This window comes from Pteropus medius, unplaced genomic scaffold (assembly GCF_902729225.1).
Source record: "Pteropus medius unplaced genomic scaffold, Ma_sr-lr_union100, whole genome shotgun sequence".
NCBI classification, from domain to species: domain Eukaryota; kingdom Metazoa; phylum Chordata; class Mammalia; order Chiroptera; family Pteropodidae; genus Pteropus; species Pteropus medius.
Window position 1 is genome coordinate 16,572,629 of NW_024355205.1, and position 19,408 is coordinate 16,592,036.

Here is a 19,408-nt window from a genome sequence, read left to right on the forward strand (position 1 = left end):
TCTCGTGGCTAAGTAATATTCCATTGTATACACGTACCACATCGTCTCTCTATCCAATCATCTATCGAAGGACATTTCAGTTGTCTCTGTGTTTTGACCACTGTAAATAATGCTGTAATTAACATACGGGTATATGTTTTTAAAAATAAACATTTTTAAATTTGGGGGGAGGTAGATACCCAGAGAGTGATTGCTGGATTACATGGTAATTCTATTCTTAATTTTTTTTTGAGGAACTTCCATACTGTTTTCCATAGTGACTGTACCAATTTACATTCCCACCAGCAATATATGAGAGTTCCCTTTTCCCCACGACCTTTCTGACACTTGTTGATGATAGCCATTCTAACAGGTATGAGGTGGTCTCTCATTGTGGTTCTGATTTCCATTTCGCTAATAGCTAGTGAAGTTGAACATCTTTCCATGTGTCTGTTGGCTGTTTGTATGTCTTCTTGAGAGAAGTGTCTGTTCAGGTCCTCTATTCATTTTTTAAATGGATTTTTTGTTGCTGTTGAGTTGTATGAGTTCTTTATGTATTTTGGATATTAGCCTGCAATCGGAGGTATTCTTTGCAAATAACAATCTTCTCCCATTCAGTAGATTGCCTCTTTGCTTTGTTGATGGTTTCTTCTGCTGTGCAAAGCTTTTTAGTTTGCCTTTACTTTTTTGTCTTTACTTCCCTTGCTTTTGAGGTCAAATTCATAAAATTCTAAGACCACGGTCCATGAGGTTATAACCCATGTTTTCGTCTATGCATTTTATTGTTTTAGGTCTTATATTTAGGTCTTTGATCCATTTTGAGTTAATTTTTGTGTATGGTGACAAACAGTTTAGTTTCATTCTTTTGCATGTGGCTTTCCAATTTTCCCAGCACCCTTTACTGAAGAGGCTTTTCTTGTCTCCATTGTATGCTTTTGGCTCCATTGTCAAAAATTATTTGTCCATATATAAGTGGGTTTGTTTCTGGGTTCTCGATTCTGTTCCATTGGTCTGTGTGTCTGTTTTTCTGCCAATACCATACTGTTGTGATTACTGTTGCTTTGTAGTATAATTTGAAGTCAGGGAGTCTGATACCTCTAGCCTTGTTCTTTTTTCTACTGCTTTGGCTATTTGGGGTCTTTTGTGGTTCCATACGAATCTGATTTTTTGCTCTATTTCTTTAAAAAGTGTCGTTGGGATTTTGACAGGAATTGCATTAAATCTGTATATTGCTTTGGGTAATATGGCCATTTTAACTATGTTGATTCTTGCAATCCATGAACACAGACTATCTTTCCATTTCTTTGTGTCTTCTTCAACTTATTTTAATAAGGTCTTATAGGTTTCAGTGTATAGGTCTTTCACATCCTTTGTTAAGTTTATTCCTAGTACTTTATTCTTTTTTGTTGCAAATGCAAAGGAATTTTTTTTTTTCATTTTTTTCTGGTTTTTCATTGTTGGCATATAGGAATGCAATGGATTTTTGTACACTGATATTGTATCCTACAACTTTACTGTATTTGTTTATTGTTTCTCATAGTTTTTTGGCAGAGTCTTTAGGGTTTTCTATATAAAGAATCATGTCTGCAAAAAGTGACAATCTGACTTCTTGATTTCCAATTTGGATGTCTTTTATTTCTTTCTCTTGCCTGATTACTCTGAGTAGGACTTCCAATACCATACTGAATAACAACATTAAAACTTTTTAAAGCTTTTTAAATCTTATCTCTGTCAAGTGTACATTGATGACAGTTTTCTGAAAAGCAATTTGGAAAAAAGTAAAATTTTTAACTATGTATGCTGAAATATTTACCTGGAACTGACTTCGTAATAATGCAAGAGTACAGATGAAACAAGAGTGCTTATTTACTAAAATCATTAAACCTGGGAGAGAGGTACATTGTGTTCATTTAAATCTAGTCTCTATATAATGTTTTGGATATTCTTTTAAAAAAAAAAAAGCTTTAAAAATGTGTCTGTACCCTAGAAATCCACTTGGAGGAAGCATATACAATGTGGTCCCATTTTTAAATATTTTGTGTAAAAGTGAAAGAATGTTTGTGTACATGTATGAAAACAAAAGTATGGACTGATATACACCCAAATATTAACAGAGGTTTTATCTGAGTGACAGAACTACAGGTGATCTGAACTTTCTTTCTTTATACTCTTCAATATATTGTAAATGTTTCAATAAACATTTTTGGAGTTTTTTCCCCTTCCAAGTTGTAAAGTTTGCACATAAAAAAGAGCTTAATTCAGTCCCTTAGGCACTATGTAACCCTTTATAGCCCTCTTCCCTTTCTATTTATGCAAAAAAAAAAATGCAGACCTCACAACACTTCTGCTGAGTAATGAAATAGCAACAATCACAACCACTACAGAGGAGGATTTAACAAAAGGGACCAACCACAGGCCAGAATTACTCAGATTACAAATATGAAGGTTTTAATCATATAAATATTGAACAATGGAGAAGAATCAAATCGCAGAAAGAAGTAGAAGTTTACAGAATATATTAGTGCAAGAAATGCTAAAACTTTTTCCTTTCAGACCTTTGCCTTTAGTCTTAATGTACACGTACACACACAAACACACACACACACACGAATTCCCCTTTAAGGAATATACCTAAGATCCCTTAATCTTAAACTATTTTCTTGTAAAGAATAAAGTGTTTTTGAAAGACTACTACGTTATTATGTAAATTTCTCAGATTCAGTCCTATGATCACCTTCACATATTTTCCAAATCCAAATATAGCCTCTTTCTTTCTTTCTTTCTTTTTAATTACAGGCATAGTTCTCGTTTTGCATGATTCTGGTATGCATGAATTTCAGTTACCATGGTGTATACCAAGGTTTAGTTAACAAGACCAGTCCTGAAGAACATGGCTCAAATTTCAGTTACCATATATTAACTGTGAGTACATAAAATACAAACTTCAATGCCAGTTCTTCAATCCAAATCATCACATAAAAGACAGATGAGCATCACGATCAGTGACCAATCATGTCCCTTCTTTCAAAGTCTGTTGGTGTTTGGGCATTGACAATCAACAGACAAGAGTGCAGCTGTTGACTCCTTGACACCCAGTGATAAAGCCACATGATATTCTACACATATGGATAATCCAAAAAGAGAACTTACCAATGAAGATGAAAGTGCAGCAAAGAAATGAAAAGTCATGCGCTGGAAGTGAAATTCGAATCCAGTGTAAATGAAGTTACAGAAGAAATAGTTGGCCATGGCAATGTTGACACTGCTGTGGTTTGAGCGCCTTTAGATGTGCAGGCAGAGGAACTTAGCAAATGGGAACTTATCAACATCAATGAAGAAAGTCACTGTGATGAAAAGAATGAAAAGGCTGTCCCAGAGAAAGTGAATCCAGAAAAAAACTTCAAATTTTAGAGAAAGTACTGGAGATATTTCATGACATTCGAAGTGCAAAGAATAAAATATTGAAAGCCATCAAGTCATAGAAAAGATGTGAAGGGAAACACTGTTTAAACTACTTGTGATACATTTTTACAAAGAAATAAAACAAGTTTCAATGTTTCTAATGTTTTAAGTTATCCTATACTAAATAGTAGTTTTACTATTTTATTTCTCTATACTTTTATAATTAATTGTAAGTTATTGTTTTAATAAAATTTTTAAAGGTCACGAAACCATAATTTTTCCACTGATTATTAAAATTCTTTTGCAGTTTCAGCTTAAATGATCATTTTTACAGTTGTTTTGCTATTGTGCAGTGAGAACTATTTCTTTAAATCAACTAATTTTTACTTAAACAAAATTTATTTTAAAAGAAAATTCTTTACTGTTTTCTTAGCAATTTTAAAAAGTGTTCAGATTATATGAGAGGTCATCGAGGAAACACTGTGAATTCTTCCTTTACTTCTACCTCAGCTATCAAATTGCCTATTCAGCACAAAGCTTCAACAAGAAAGCAAAACGTCACTAATAATAAAATCAAAAGTTCCTTTCCCTCAAAACTTTCAATCTATTTACTTTTACTTCACATAGAGTTGTAAAGTTCGATAACTAGGACTTCCAAACCTTCAACAGATGAGAAAAAATACCCTAATGAGAAAAGAAGTTAGCTGTTAGTAACATCAATAGTAGAGACAAATGAAATTTAACATCACAAGACACAAAAATCTCTTCTTGTTATGAAATCTATTAAAAAGTAAAGACAAACCCTAAAGGTTTAAGGTTAATATCCAACTGACTGGAGGTCATCAAAATAAAGTAAATGATATTCATAAAGATATCTTCTAAGATATCAAGACAACAATATTAAGGAAAAACTAAACCATATTCAGCCTCCTATTTAAGAATAAGGCAAAAGAATCTGGCAGATTCAGTGAAGATAGAGACAGCATCATCTTTGGATCTTCCTGAATCCCCCCACACATATCACTGAATGACCAGACAGCAAAACCAAAACCCAAGACATTTACCATGTCATTTAATAAATGACAAGTAATCCCCCTAATAACCTCAAAATATAAGCTGGTGGGAACAAACTACCAGTCACAAACCCTGGTATTATAGCATCTGTGTAGGAAGCAACCTCATTAGGCCTCATTAGGAACTTGAGAACAAGTGAATTCCAAAATTACAAATGAGTACCAGCTAGAAAGTACAAGGGCCAACTGGAGAACAGCAGCTGCACTGGGAGGAGGTGTGCCTACACCACGGTGCACAGGTGGAAAAAGGCTCAAGGTAAGTCTAAAGGGAGTATAAGAGTTTAATTCTCATGAACCTTCAAAACTAACAGTCCAGGGCTTCCTTCCAGGACAGGGCTCACAATGAGAAGCAACTGCTGGGAGCAGAATCAAAATTAAGTAGGACAAGGAAGAAGGAAAAGAGAAGGGCGGAAGGGGTGGGATCAGAGTCAGGAATCCTCAGAAAACAAGCTGCCATGTTAACAGAAGGGGATGCTTATAAAGTCATGTTATCTGAACCAAGATTCTTTCTAAATATTCAGGAAAATTAAATTCACATTAAAAAGAAATAGGGGTACAGAAGTTAAATCCCATACAAAGTTATAAATAGTAAAAAAAAGAGGGAATAAGAAATAGAATAACATCTCCACAAGAGAGCAAGACAGAAAGACGTACTCAACAGATCAAAAGTAGAATGCCCTATTTCCAAATGAGCTAAAAGATATTAAGAAAATTATATGAAAGAATATGAATCAAAATTAGACTACGAACCCAGAATAACCAATCTTAAGACATAATCTTAACAAAATTGTTGGACTTAAAAAAAAAACTTTGAATAGTTTGGATAAAAAGTGCATATAACTTACAATTCACTCAACTATATATTTGTTGTGTGAAGTTATCTGTGTTTTATTTTACAATAGAAAGATTTCTTAAAGCAAAAGAAGGGAACTAACATTTAGTTTTGCACCTATTATTTCAGGTGCTTTATTCATTCTTAACAATATGTATTTCTATTTTATAGATGAAAATAAGAATCAGATAAAAAATCATGTTATTTGCCTGGGAACATACTGGCAAAAGCGAGACTAAAATACAGGTCTTTCCAAACCCCAAAACAATTGGAAGGAAAGTGGGTAAACAAATATATTTTTAGAAGCCTACCTTCAAAGTTATTTTATTTTTAATATTTTGGTACTAAAAAGATAGAAGCTTTATTACTTTAGAAAGTTTGCTTATGTGAGTGAAATAATGTTCTGATGTCTGAGAATGTGTTACTGTACTATATAAATTATTTTGGAAATTGAATTTCAAAAATATAAAACTTGGGTAGTTACCCTTCAAAAAGGCCTTTCACTTTAGAAGCTTTTAATTGTCAAAAGGAAATTAAAAGTTTTAAGATTAAAAGAGATTTTAAAAAAAACCTTCCGCACAGACATTTTAGTGATCTGAGGTACTCAATTACCCAGAATAATCCTTTCATTACCAAAAGGCTACTGAAAGTTTGACCATATTTACCTATCTAAACTTACCACACCCTAAATAAACTCTAGAAATCAGTATATTTTCTTCACAAAATTATCCACCACCTCAGGTACTTTAGAAATGTCAACTTCACAGAAGGTTTTCCATAAGAGACCATCTCATACCCAATGTTAAATAAAGTTTGAACCTACCACTACAGAGTTAAACGCAAGAGTTAAGACCCTAGCTCTTGTCTTTATATGCTTGGTCTACCCTCCTCTTTTATTTTGAAAAATTTTAAACCTATAGAAAAAGTTGAAAGTATAGTAAAATGAACAACACCGCCCTCCACCTAAATTCAGCATTAGTAACATTTTGCCACATTTGCTTCTTTCTCTCTCTATATACTCCCCCACTCTTCAAACTACAAGAAAGCAAGCTGTAGGTACTTCATTCTCCAAAAATCTTCTCAGCATGCACCTCTTACAAACAGGAATATTCTCCTACATAACTACAATACCATTATTACACTCAAGAAATTTAACACTGATAGTATCCACAAACAAATTTCCCAAAATATTACATATAATGTCCTTTATGGCTTTTTAAAAAAATTCCAGAATCCTACCAAACCATACACAACGTTGTGTCATTGTCTCCTTTAATCTAGAACTATTTACTTTAGCTTTTTATGGTCTTTCATGATGTTGACTTTTTTTTAAAAGTTCAGACTACCTTTTTGTTGAATGTCCTAAACCAGGATTTGTTTGTTGCCTTATGATTAGATTCTAGAAATACTTTTCGGCAATAATTTCACATTGGTTATGTTATCATGCTTCCTCCTGACGTGATAACAATAAGGACAAAATGTTCATTTGTTCTACTACTAGTAATACTGACTTTAATCACTTGGTGTGCTTAAAAAGAAAAATTCTGTTTCAAGTCCTTTCCCTGCTTAAAACCCTCTAGTAACTTCCCCTTATAATAAAGTTCAATACAGTCCAAAATAATTTTCAAACCCTATGAGGCCTTGGCCTACTTTTTAGCCTAAACTGCTCTTTAAACTCTCCATGGTCCCAGGAGTGGTATGCCTGTCCTCCTGCAGACAAATCCTAGCAAGGATTAATCAATCTTAAACATGCCAAATGAAAAAAGTCAGACATCTCTGAAATCACACTGTATTTTAAGTTTTCCATTAGCTCAATGATACCCCTGTCATTGCCGTGGTCACGGTTATGTACAATTTGCCATAAAATCCCTTAAGAGAAAGCGATTCCCAGAGCACCTCAGGAAATTTCGCAGAAATTTGACCCGAAGGTTCAGGCAAAAATTAGCACAGAAAAATGACCCGAGGGTTCAGGCAAAGAAATACAGGTGAGCTTGGTTAAAAGTCATCTAGAATAGACAGGTTAGAGTTTTATGTAAACTCATCATCTACGTCATTCCTCTAAGTATTTCATGAACAGTTGAGTACGATCCCCAAAAAGTGTAGTGAATCGTTTTTCCTAGTCGTATGTGATTGGACAGTCGCCAAAACACTGAAAAACCATTTGACAGACTGAGTTCTGGTTATTACCTGAAAAACTTCCATTGACATCTTCTGGTAAGATCAAGGAAGTGCTAGCATCAAAACTTGCAGAATGAATTGTCAATGGCCTAGAAAAAAATCCCAAAAGTAACTGAGCACTCTCAAGAAATGCTGAACCACCAAAATTCTTGAGGGCATAGAAGATATATGGGAAAAAAAAGACCTGGACAACTAACTCAAATCAAAAGGTAATTTAGAAGAGTCAGACTGAGCATAGAGATTTAGAAATATCAAAACTAATTTATTTCATACATATACATAGATAATCTTTATCTGTGAATAATTGGTATATGATTCTAAAAAAAGGTCTTAGTCTTATATATAAAAATTCTAGGTGTAATTATTAAATATAGGTGATAGTTATACAGTTGTTCATTTTATGTAACAAATGTATAACATGCCTTTAGGAAATGGTGTTATACCTGAGACAAATCTAGAAGTCATGATATAACCCTTGATGCATTAATATACAACACTAGATATACATTGAGTTGTATAAGCAATGCTTACCAAACAGCAATTGTTTCATGTTGCCTAAATTATAATCACTAACTTCTGCTCCATTTGTCTTACAATTTCAATACATTTGTAGATATTAGACACTGTAAAAAATTTTGAGCATTCAATTTATCTGAGTTCATTCTTCTCTATCTCCTTCAATCTGAACATGCAACCTATTGGGTTCTATTGGAATTCCTTCCATTTAAATTACTGTTGTTTTCAGTGTTCAATAAGTTTGGGAAATACAAGCCCCTAGTGACATACAGTGTTGTCTTAGCCTTTTATTTTAGTTTGTTAATGACTTCATACATGGAGAAAACTCTTTCCCTATAGAGATGCTAAGCTAGTAGGTATTCATCACTCCTACTTTGTTTCTACACAATAAATGGGACCAAACCACCACGATCTCTATATCATTTCTAACTTATTTTTCTCCTCTACTAAATCAATTTGTACTTCTAATTAGAACTTCATATTGTTTTGACTTAAGTCTTCAAAGTCATTCCAAATTCTCTTCTACCCTTATCTATAAATAAAGTGCCAACAGCTCCTTTCAAGTTCAAGTGGGCACCACTCCCTGAGCATAATGAATAGTTTGAATGTACTATCTAAATCAATGAATTAAAAAAGTAGTTTAGCTTGGACTCAGATATTCCTTTTAGCACCCACTTAAAGACAGCCAGAGCGCCCCAAACAGAAGCCCTAACCATGGAAAGGGCTGAGGAATTCCATCTTCTCAGGTAAAGTAAATACAGTTATGCAAACACCAGGTAAAAAGATAAAACCATAACCCTGTATTATCTTTCTCTTCTAACTTGAGGGAAAATAAAAACTTAATCCAGTGTATCAATTTCTAATCCCAATATTTAAACCTTTTGAAGTAAATAATTATTTTCTCCTTGGATTACATTTATATTAAAAGAGGTCTTACCAGAAAGTTATGGCTATGTTATCTGGTTGACAAACTACACTTATGCAGCCAGTTCTAAATTAAATAAATAAGAAAATTTGGCACTGTTGGCTAAATTAAAGTATACTACTCTTTACATCATGATTTTTAAATCTTTAAAAGTTGTATTATAGTAGTTTTTCCATTCAATGGTGAGCATTAGCAAACTGAGGAACAAGGTTACCTATAGGTAAATCTAAACCGCTATCAATCTGCCCAAATCAACCTGCTTATTTCTAAAAGTTGTCAGTGTACACATCTAAACATGCAGTAATGACTGTTGTCATACTATTAAAACACTGGAGGGAAAAGTTCTGAACTATGTTCAGTCTGATTATCTCTTCAGTCACCTCACAGGTTTTTTACTCTATGTTGACCTTTAGTTTCCCAACTGAACTCTGCATTCTTACTGTGACTGAGATCTATCATTTTTAACAGAAAATATTTCTTTTGAAAGTGACGTCAATTGTGCACATGTGTGTAGCTTGTTAACATGAAAAAGGACCAAAGATTCTTTGCAAAGAAGCAAACAAAGAAACAAATAATACAGATTTATCCCCGCACTTCAAGGCCTCACTTCATCTGGCCACACTATCTCAGTACACTAAAGATGACTTCAAGATGACATTCTTCATGCAGAGATGAAAGATAATCAAAGAGCTATCTCTTCCTAAATATACCGCTGAGTTTGTGAACAATCAATTTTGCCTCATATAATCACTACTCCTAAAATACTTTTAAGTAATTTTAGCTTAGAAAAGACCTATATATTCTTTTCCTTTTCTTTATTTTTTAAATAAGGAACACTTTATGAATTTGTGTGTCGTCCTTACACAGGGGCCATGCTAATCTTTCCTGTATCATTTCAATTCTAGTACATGTGCTACTGAAGGCAAGCATTATACATTTTTTAAGGAAAAAAATTGTAATGTTTAAGCAATAGAACATAACAATTTCACAGGTATTAGCACATAGTCTATTTTTCAAAATGCTACTATTATACTTAATAAACCCAGTCGCCTTTCTACACGTGGCCCTTTATTTTGTAGCAACTATATGTTGTTGCAAATAATAACAAAATAAAACTTGAAAAGACTATTAAAAAAATTAGTGAAGCTAATGGGAAGGCATGCATTTTGCCTTTCCAGCAGGAACTCTACCACAAGTAACCATCCGTTAAGGAGAGAAAATTCTTTATTATAAAAGAATTCCAGAAATAATAGAACTAGAATATCGCCATTTTGCAATCCCTAATAAAATGATGAATCTAAGCTACTGTGGTTCACAGAAGGACCAGTACCAGTCTGCAAACTGTTCATAATCTAAAAAACAAAGGTACGTAAATTTTACATAAGCATTCATAAATGTGTATAAGTTGATAGAGTAATTTTATTTCTGTTGACTCTACAATAAAATTTGGGAGCTTTGATTTTTCTTTTTGTTTTAGATTTTTAAAAATGTAATTGGTCTTAAAAATTATTGTAGTTTACAAAATAGCAGTCATTAGAAGAATAAAATCTGTAAAAAAAAAATTTTAACTGAATTTTTACTGCAGATCTGTGAGAAGCCCTGAACTAGGGCACTGGCTATTAAAATTGTCGCATGACACACCGATGAGAAACTTGATAATGGATGGGTAAGTTGGCAACACCAAAATCTATTGACCAATGTTAACATTCAAAAATAGAGACTAGAAGTACATAACTTACTCTGAGGCACTAAGTAAACATGAAGAAGACTAGACCATGTGTTTATAACTGCTGAGCCACATGATAGGGATGTTATACTATTTGCTCTACTTGTGCATATGTTTTTAATTTTCCATATGTAACAGACTATGTTATTGGCCCTAATTCTTCACTATTCCCTATACACATGCCTTCTGTCATGTGACTTTACAGTTTGTCCTGGTATAAGCAGAATATATTTCTTCACTCCTAATACTTGGCTCAACCACGAGACTTGCTTTGGCAAATACAATGAGGGCAGAAGTGATAGTATGCCAAGGCTTAAGCTATCTCAGTGATTCCACTTGCCTCCTGTGCTTCTGCCATCATTCTGCAAGTACCATGAGCCTACTAGTTCCAGGAGAAGGATGAGAGCCATGGAGCTCAGCAATGCTGAACTGACCCACAAATTCATAACCAAGAAATTATGATCACATGTCTTTATGAAAGTGTTTCTAATACCACCTAAGTGAAGTTTTTTTAAAGTGGTCTAATACCAAAGAATCCATGTGCAGGTTCTGAATTAACAGCATGTTATGATTCTGCTTTCCCTAGCCATAGATAACAGAAATATATAAGAATGTAGGGCAAAATTATACAAACTGGCTATGATCATGCTTAGTTCTATGATCTTATTTTTAAGACACATTACAGTGATTCTTTAGCTTTAGAGATTAAAATATAAATGCATACTTACCCCCTTCTTAAGAGGTAACTAATGAAGGAAAGAGAAACTAGAGGCACTATTAATTACCTCTAGAGAACTAGGCCAGGTGAGCCCAAGATGTGCTACACTAGACAGGTTAATACACCTCACAAACAGAAGTTTCCTTATAAAATACCTAAAAATAGCCTTATATGAAATACTGCATGAATAAGAAGGTTGCATTTTTTTAAAAACTCGACTTTGTTAGATCCGCAGCATTTCCAATTCTCTTTATTTTTCAGCTTTATTGTCAAATTAATTTTATATATAAAATTCAGATTGCTACTATCAAACAGTTTCATTTCTACTGGTACATGTTTTTATGTTTATAAAGCCAATCTAAAAGTAGCCTGTTTGCCCACAAAGCACACAGTATTGCCCTTAAAATACAGCTGAACAAAGTACTTTTTAAAATATCCATAAGCGTTATTGTAAAATTATAAGATATTATAATACAATTTTTTAAGTGTTGTACTATAACAAGATTTATCTCTTGCAGGCACTGAGTAGCCTATTATTACAGCCTAAACATTCCAAGCTGTAGGAAATGGAACAATACCAAAACCTATTAGGGGCTTTCCTCTGATCAAGCAATTCCACTCCTAGGTATTTATCTAAGAGAAATGAAAACCTCAGCCCACAAAAACTAGAAACAATCCAAATGGCCATCAACATATGAATGGATAAATAAGTTCCACTATATCCATAAAGTGAAATACTGTGCAAAAACAAAAATGGAACAAACTAATGATACACGCAAAAACATGGATAAATCTCAAAAACATTATGCTGAAAGAAGACAATCATTGCACAATTCCATTTATATAAAGTTCAAAAACAGACAAAACTAATGTACAGTTATAGAAAGCAAAACAGTGGTTGTTATCGGAGAAATAGAGAAATTAACTGCCAAGGAGCATGAAGGAACTTTAAGAGTGACAGCAATGTTCTATATCTTGATTAGGGTAGTGGTTACATGGGTATATACATTTGTCAAAACTCAAATAGTACACTTAAAGTTTATCTGTGCACTTCACTACATGGACATTTCACCTCAGTAAAAACAAGCAAAACAAAACACCTATTAGACCTTTTTCAAGCTACCATTTCTCTCCACAAACTGAAAGACAATGCTACAATAAGCACTTCAGGGACATTGGGTGGTCAAGCTACGCCATGCTGTCAATAATAAAGCCAATACTCATTAAAATCTAAAAGCCACTCTGTTACAAAATCAAAAATCTTATCAGGTTTTTTGATAGATTTAATCTATCTGCTTAAGTGGATAAATTAATCATCTATTAAAAGTTTATACTTTTATCCCTAAAAATTTTCAGACTAACTCAAGCTATATCTACTCAAAGTATACCAATTACCGTCAAAAGAGTTATCAGTCTAACACTGTATTATGCCTTATTTCACCTAATCAGATGTTGAATTTGGAAGCAACATCTTACAGTTCATTACAATAATATGAAAATAGTCCACCAAAATGTAAGGTATCACACAAAATACTGGTCACATAAAGCAAGTATAGGAAAAAGTGAAAGGTATCCCAACTCATTCTATGAAGCCAGTACCGTCCAGATACCAAAACCAAAAAGTCACTAGAAAACTACAAGCCATTATCACTTATGAATATAGATGCAAAACTCCACAAAACTGTTAAGAAACCAAATCCAGCAACATATAACTCTCTTCCATGACCAAATGAGATTTATTCCAGGAATGTAAGTTTAATTTAACATCCAAAAACCAATTAATCTAATAATATACTATATCAGTAAAGGACAAAGACCATATGATCACCTGAATATATGAAGAAAAAGCACTTGTCAAAATCCAACATCTTTTCATAATAAAAACACCCAATAAACTTGGAACAGGAGGGAACTCTTCAACCTGAGAGTTCTGGCATCTGTAAAAAAAAAAAAAAAAATGAAAAAGAAAAAGAAGAAAACCCCACAGCTTTCATCATTAATGGCAAAAGACTAAATGCTTTCCTCCTAAGATCAGAAACAAGGATTTCTGCTCTTGCCACTTCTATTCAAAATTGTAGTAGAGCTATTAGCTAGGGCAATTAAGCAAGAAATGAAATAAAAAGCATCAGAATGGAAAAGAAAAAATATCTCTATTTGCAAATGACATGATCTTATATAAAGAAAATGCTAAGGCTTCCACTAAAATATTAGTAAGTAGATAAATAAGTTTAGTAAGGTTGCAAGATACAAGATAAATATACAAAACTTAATTGTATCTCTATACACTTGCAATAAACTATTCTAATATGTAATTAAGATAATTCCATCTACAATAGCATCGAAAAGAATAAAACAGTTTAACTAAGGAAGTACAAAACTTATACTTGAAAGCTATGTAACACTGTTGAAAGATTAAAGACTTAAATAGGAAAACATCCTAAATAGGTCAGAAAACTTAATATTAAGATAGTACTACTCCCTACATTGATCCACAGGTTCGACACAATCTCTATCAAAATCCTAGCTGGCTTCTTGGCAGAAATTGATTAGCTTATCCTAAAATTCACACAGAAATTCACAGGGCCCAGAATAGCCAAAACAAACTTGGGGGCGGGGGGGAGGATTCCCACGTCCCAATTTCAAAACTTACTACACAAAGCTACAAAATCAAGACAATGTAATAATGGCATAAAGATATATAGATAAATAGAACAGAATTGAAGAGTCTAAAAATAGTCAACTGATTTCCTGCAAGGGTGCCAAGGTCATTCAAGAAGGAAAGAATAGTCTTTTCAAAAAAATGGTACGAAGACACCTGGATAGCTACAAACAAAAGAATAATGCTGGTATTTTACCTATAGCATATACCAAAATTAGCTCCAAATGGATCAAAGGCCTAAATATAAAAGCTAAAACTATAAAACTTTTAGAAGAAAACAAGCAATTATACAAATCTTCATTATCTTGAATTAGGAAACATTTCTTAGATGATGCAAAAAAAACAAGTGACAAAAGAAAAACCTGAACTGCATCAAAATTAAAAGCTTTCATGCATCAGCAGATATCATTAAGAAAGTGAAAAAACCCACCCACAGAATGGCAGAAGATATCCCCAAATCCTATCTCATAAGAGGCTTGTCACTAGAATGAAGAACTTTATAACTTAATAAAAAGACAAATAACCCACCTTCAAAATGGGCAAAAGATATGAATATACTTCTCCAAATAAAATATATGAATGGCCAATAAGCACATGAAAAGACGCTCGACATCTGTAATTAAATAAATGCAAATCGAAACCACAATGAGATATCACTTCATACCCTATGATGGCTTATAATAATCAAAACAAGTGTTGGCAAAGATGTGAAGAAACTGGAATCTCATACACTGTGCTGACAGAAATGTAAAATACTGCAGTCACTTTGGAAAACAAGTCTGTTTTCCAGTTCATCAAGAGGTTAAACACAGAACCACTACATGACCCAGCAACTCCCTAAGTATACACCCAAGGAAAGTGAAAACTTATGTCTGCCCAAAAACTTATGCAGGAATATTCACGGTAACATTATCTATACTATCCAAAGAATATAAACAACCCAATGTGCATTAACTGATGAATAGATAAAAGGTGATATTATCCATACAATGGAATATTATTCGGCAATAAAAATAAGGTACTTAACACATGCTATAAGATGGATGAACTCTGAAAGTATGCTAAGTAAAAGAAGCCTACAAAAGACTTCATGTTGTAAGATTTTGTCATATAAAATGTCCAAACTAAGCAAATCAACAGAGACAGTAGACAGATAAGAAGTTGCCTGGGTTGGGAAAGACAGCTGGGCAGAAATGAGGACTGACTGCTAAATGTACAGGATTTCTTTTGGAGGGGATAAGGATGTTCTAAATTGACTGTGGTGGTGGTTGTACAAATCTGTGAATATACTAAGAACCACTGAATTGTGCCCTTTAAGTGAGCACGTTTTATGTACTTCAATAAAGCTATTATAAAAATAAGTAGTTAAGAAAAGTGAATAGTAGAATCCAGGTGGTACGCACAGATGTAGACTAAAATTTAATCTGTTTGAAATGTTCATAAAATGTGGAATGGGGGGAATCATAGCATAAAAAAGTTTCAGTATTACCAGTAATATATCAAAACAATGTTATATCGGCAAGTATTTTTATTCATCTAAAGCTTCCCATATTAGGGATTGTTCATCCAAAATGTGTCCAAAGCAGAATTTCAGAATTCTGGAGTCCTAGATTTACATTCGTAATGAAATTCAGAAGATAAAAATTACTAAAACTAGTTCTCCAAATTAAAGACAAGGTGAGGGTGATTTAAATTTACACAGATCTCCAAGAGTTTGAGAGATAAAAAGGATTCTGTTCTCCAGGTGACAAAGAGGAGTAACTACCAGAATTTTACACATTCTGGAAGCTTTAAAGGTTTGGGAAATATCCTCTGCAAATTTTATGGCAGATTATAGCAGATTATTTTTCCTTTTGGTTAGTTTCAATATTGCTGGTTCTCAACTTTTAGAAAATAAGTAATTTGACAATTTTTAAGAATTTTAGAATAACTCTCTTAGCATAGTTACTAACTTAGAAAAATTATTCTAATGTATACATATTAGGCTGGAATTTTAGCCAAATTTTAACTACATGTCACTAGAGAAATCAAGATCCAAAATCAGGATACTATGCGCTCTGTAGTTGGAGTGACCATACAACCCTGTTTTCTGAGGACTGTCGTAATTTATACCTGTTATTCCTATCCCATTCAGCTTAAAATGTCTCATATTTTTCATTTTTAAACATATTATGAATAACTGCATTAAACTAAGACAGGATGGGTTTGTTATACCTCACTTTATACTTACACTTTCTGCCATGACTTTGTCTAGCATTGTGTAGAGTGCAGGAGCAGTGAATAGATTTTTCACTTTAACTTCTGGTTCAATCTGAAAGCCAATCACTAATAGCCCATCTCCTTTTCCTGAAAAAACGAACTATACCTACGTACAGACAACTAGAGGTAGCTACCTCTATCCAGTCTTGGATGCTGATGGGAGAAATGTTTAAAGCTGCTGCCCCTGCCAGCCACTTGGTGCACCTCCCAATTGTGCCACAGCCATTCCTCAGCATGCGAGATGCTCAAAACCTCCAGGCCACCATCGGCTGGGTAAGCGGGAAATGGAAGGTGTTTGTGAAATACATGCAGGAAAGAGACACCGTGTGTTTCTGTGCATACTGTACAAAGAGACTAATCTACACACCCATGCTACAGGAGTTTTGCCATTTAATTATCATATTGAGTAAATCCACAATTATTTATAATGTTTGGTAACATTTTATTTTACAGCAATGAGAAATTTCTATTATTTTTAGCACTTCTTTTTATGATCAAGTGCCCCAGTTTAGACGAAGAGACTATATAGTCACACTACTATAACGAAACACCTTATTCCTTAACACATTATAATAGACTATAATTGGGAATGTGTAGCCATAACTACATAAAACATCTCCTGGGTCCTCAAAACCATGAACCCAAAGCCATGGTAAGAGTCCACCAACAAGCAAACCAATTAATATCAAACTATTATTAAAGCTATTTTTTGAACCACTGTGATTCTTGAGCAAATACAGAAACATCTCTATTTCACAATAAGCATGAAAAAAGGAATATTCTATACAACCCAAAATTATATACGCTACACAGATTCAAAATTCTGTGAAACAATTACTTTTTTTAATTCACAAAGTGTTTCATGTTTCAGAAGTCTGAATTAACCCTGAGGATTTCATTCATTCTAAGCATCTTAAGAGTTTAGGTTAGGTTAGGTTTAGTCATGAAAACAGTGTAAGCAGCATAACAAAGGAAACTTTTATCGTTAGGGATAGCAAATAATCATTCACTATTTCAAACAGCATCTTTTGAAATACAATTCATTAAACAGCCTTAATAAAATATCAAACATATTTGAACAAGTACAGGACAAGTCTCTCTATATTTTTTTAATTCTTAAAAAACAATTATTTTCCTTAAGTGACAAGTTGGCCCATGCTGAAGGCAAGGTCATCTGAGGTTCCTGGAAGAATTTCAAAACCTTCCAAGTCTAAGAACAGAAAACAATAAAAACCATTCCTTTTGTCTATAATAGCTCTTCCAGTCTAAATGAATATCTTAACAGAACAAAATCTGAAGCGGAAAAGAAAAAAAAACACCTATTTTTGACCTTTAAAAAGAATGTTATGGGGTTATCATAAAAGGATAGTTTAATTCTCAATGCATCCCATCTTTCCATTCAATTCAAAAACTTAAATTTAAAACACCAAATTTAAATTTCTAACAAAGCAATAAGTATTTATAAGATAACCTTAATCCAAGTATGAAATACTCTAGTCAACGTCTTAAGTGAAGGTGGTGGGGCAAGTCTCACCTCTACTACAACCGAAAGAGTCTGAGGCTTAAATAGGGCCAAAAAGTGGGAAACTTGACAAGTGGCCCGAAGAACATTACTCTGATAATCCTGTCTTAATAAAACCGTAAAAAAGTTATGTCTAATACTTGACATTCATATAATATTCATCTACAACACTGAATAGCTATAAAAAAATTTTAAAGCATAGCTGACTGCCTTATGCGCTTGTTTATGTTAAATAAGATCTTAAGCAAATAACATCAGATCAGCTCCTTAACTAAGGAAACAAAAATCTCTGCCTTGGATGGTTAGCCAAAACAGGCCTGAAGAAAAAGAAAAACTAGGTTCTAGTCCCAGCTACGTCTTTTTCAGTATAAGAAGCTAGAATACATAAAGGTCTTTTCCAGTTCTAAAATGATACTCTGTAGATAAAACAGTCTAAAAACTTTTACAGATTTTAGGTCTCTCCCGAATTTCTATCTTGCAGAAAAAAAGTCATTTTAGAAAACCGTGATAAAAATTGAAATGTACCAGAACAAAATCAGCTTTCTTCTCTTTAATTTATAAACTAGGATTTACACACAACTGTCAGAGGCACAAAAGATGTACCAAGTAAGCTTGGATTTCACTCTAGAGGGAAAGGTGGTTCAGTGGTAAGCTACGAAAAATAGATGCCTACTCAGATTTCCAGGTGGATGTCTTAGGAATATCTTATTTTACCTACTTTATCATGCACATTCCCCATACTTCAACATCTGTTTACCTGAAATGTTTCCTATCATCAATGACATATGGTTTAATTGCAGGCGGGGTTTTTTTTCCCTTAGGAGTACATGAAATAATAATAGATTTGATGAAATACATTATTTCTCTGTACTTCTCTTGAAAATACTTCCCATTCGGTCCACATCTAATTGTCAGTAGAGTCAAAAACTTTTTTTAAAAAAAGAACAACTCTTGATTATGCTATAAAATATAAACGACCCTGAAATAAAAATAAACTAATCGACAATTCACCTGAGTCTCAAACATATCAAACTGATTGAGAGCCTCTAAAATTCAAGTGGAAAAAAAAACAAACAAAAAAATACCAGCTAGGAAATAACTCATTTCCTCTACCAAGACAAAGCTGAATCTTTCCAATAAGCTAGCTCTAAGGCTCAAAATTAAAAAGAAAAATGTTTAGCAAGTTAGCAGGAAAGAGCCATACACTGAGGTTTACATTCTCAGGTTTGAGTGTCTCCATTTACTTATATAATCCTGAGAAAAAGCTCCAAGTAGTCTTAGCATCAGTTGCCTCTGTTTAAAAGAGTATGTCAGCTACCTTACAATCTTCACTCACTTGTTCAACAAATACTTTTTGAACGTTTACTAGATACTAAGCAAGCACTCAAGAAGAGCACCCACTAAGATGTGCCACTTAGGCACCACCTTTGTTAAGGGAATACTACCTGACTTACACCACCAATTCCCATCTGACGTTTAAAATTCCACACACCTGAATGAAATTTAATGAAGTAATTTCTTAAAGCAAAGCCCTCAATAGCAAATAGGAGGTACACCTTGCTCAAGTAAATCGCAATTCAAAACCGTGCCGTTTCCCGCTGACAAATTGACTTTGTGAG

General features: G+C 33.4%; 1 protein-coding gene and 1 non-coding gene across 4 annotated transcripts in view; both read right to left on the minus strand.

Annotated features, from left to right (window-relative positions):
- Positions 1–19,408, minus strand: part of GMPS (guanine monophosphate synthase) — a 58,303-nt gene that overhangs the window by 37,548 nt on the left and 1,347 nt on the right. The window contains exon 1 of one of the 3 annotated variants that reach the window (XM_039858038.1): positions 3,130–3,243. The exons of the other annotated variants lie outside the window; for them this stretch is intronic. Coding sequence (XP_039713972.1) covers positions 3,130–3,228 — 99 coding nt within the window. The 5' untranslated portion in view covers positions 3,229–3,243. Of the gene's footprint in view, positions 1–3,129; positions 3,244–19,408 lie in introns of those variants that run through there. 3 annotated transcript variants of the gene reach the window in all.
- LOC120599208 (U6 spliceosomal RNA) lies at positions 9,728–9,835 on the minus strand. Its single transcript, XR_005651819.1, has one exon. It is a non-coding gene; the product is annotated as a U6 spliceosomal RNA (small nuclear RNA).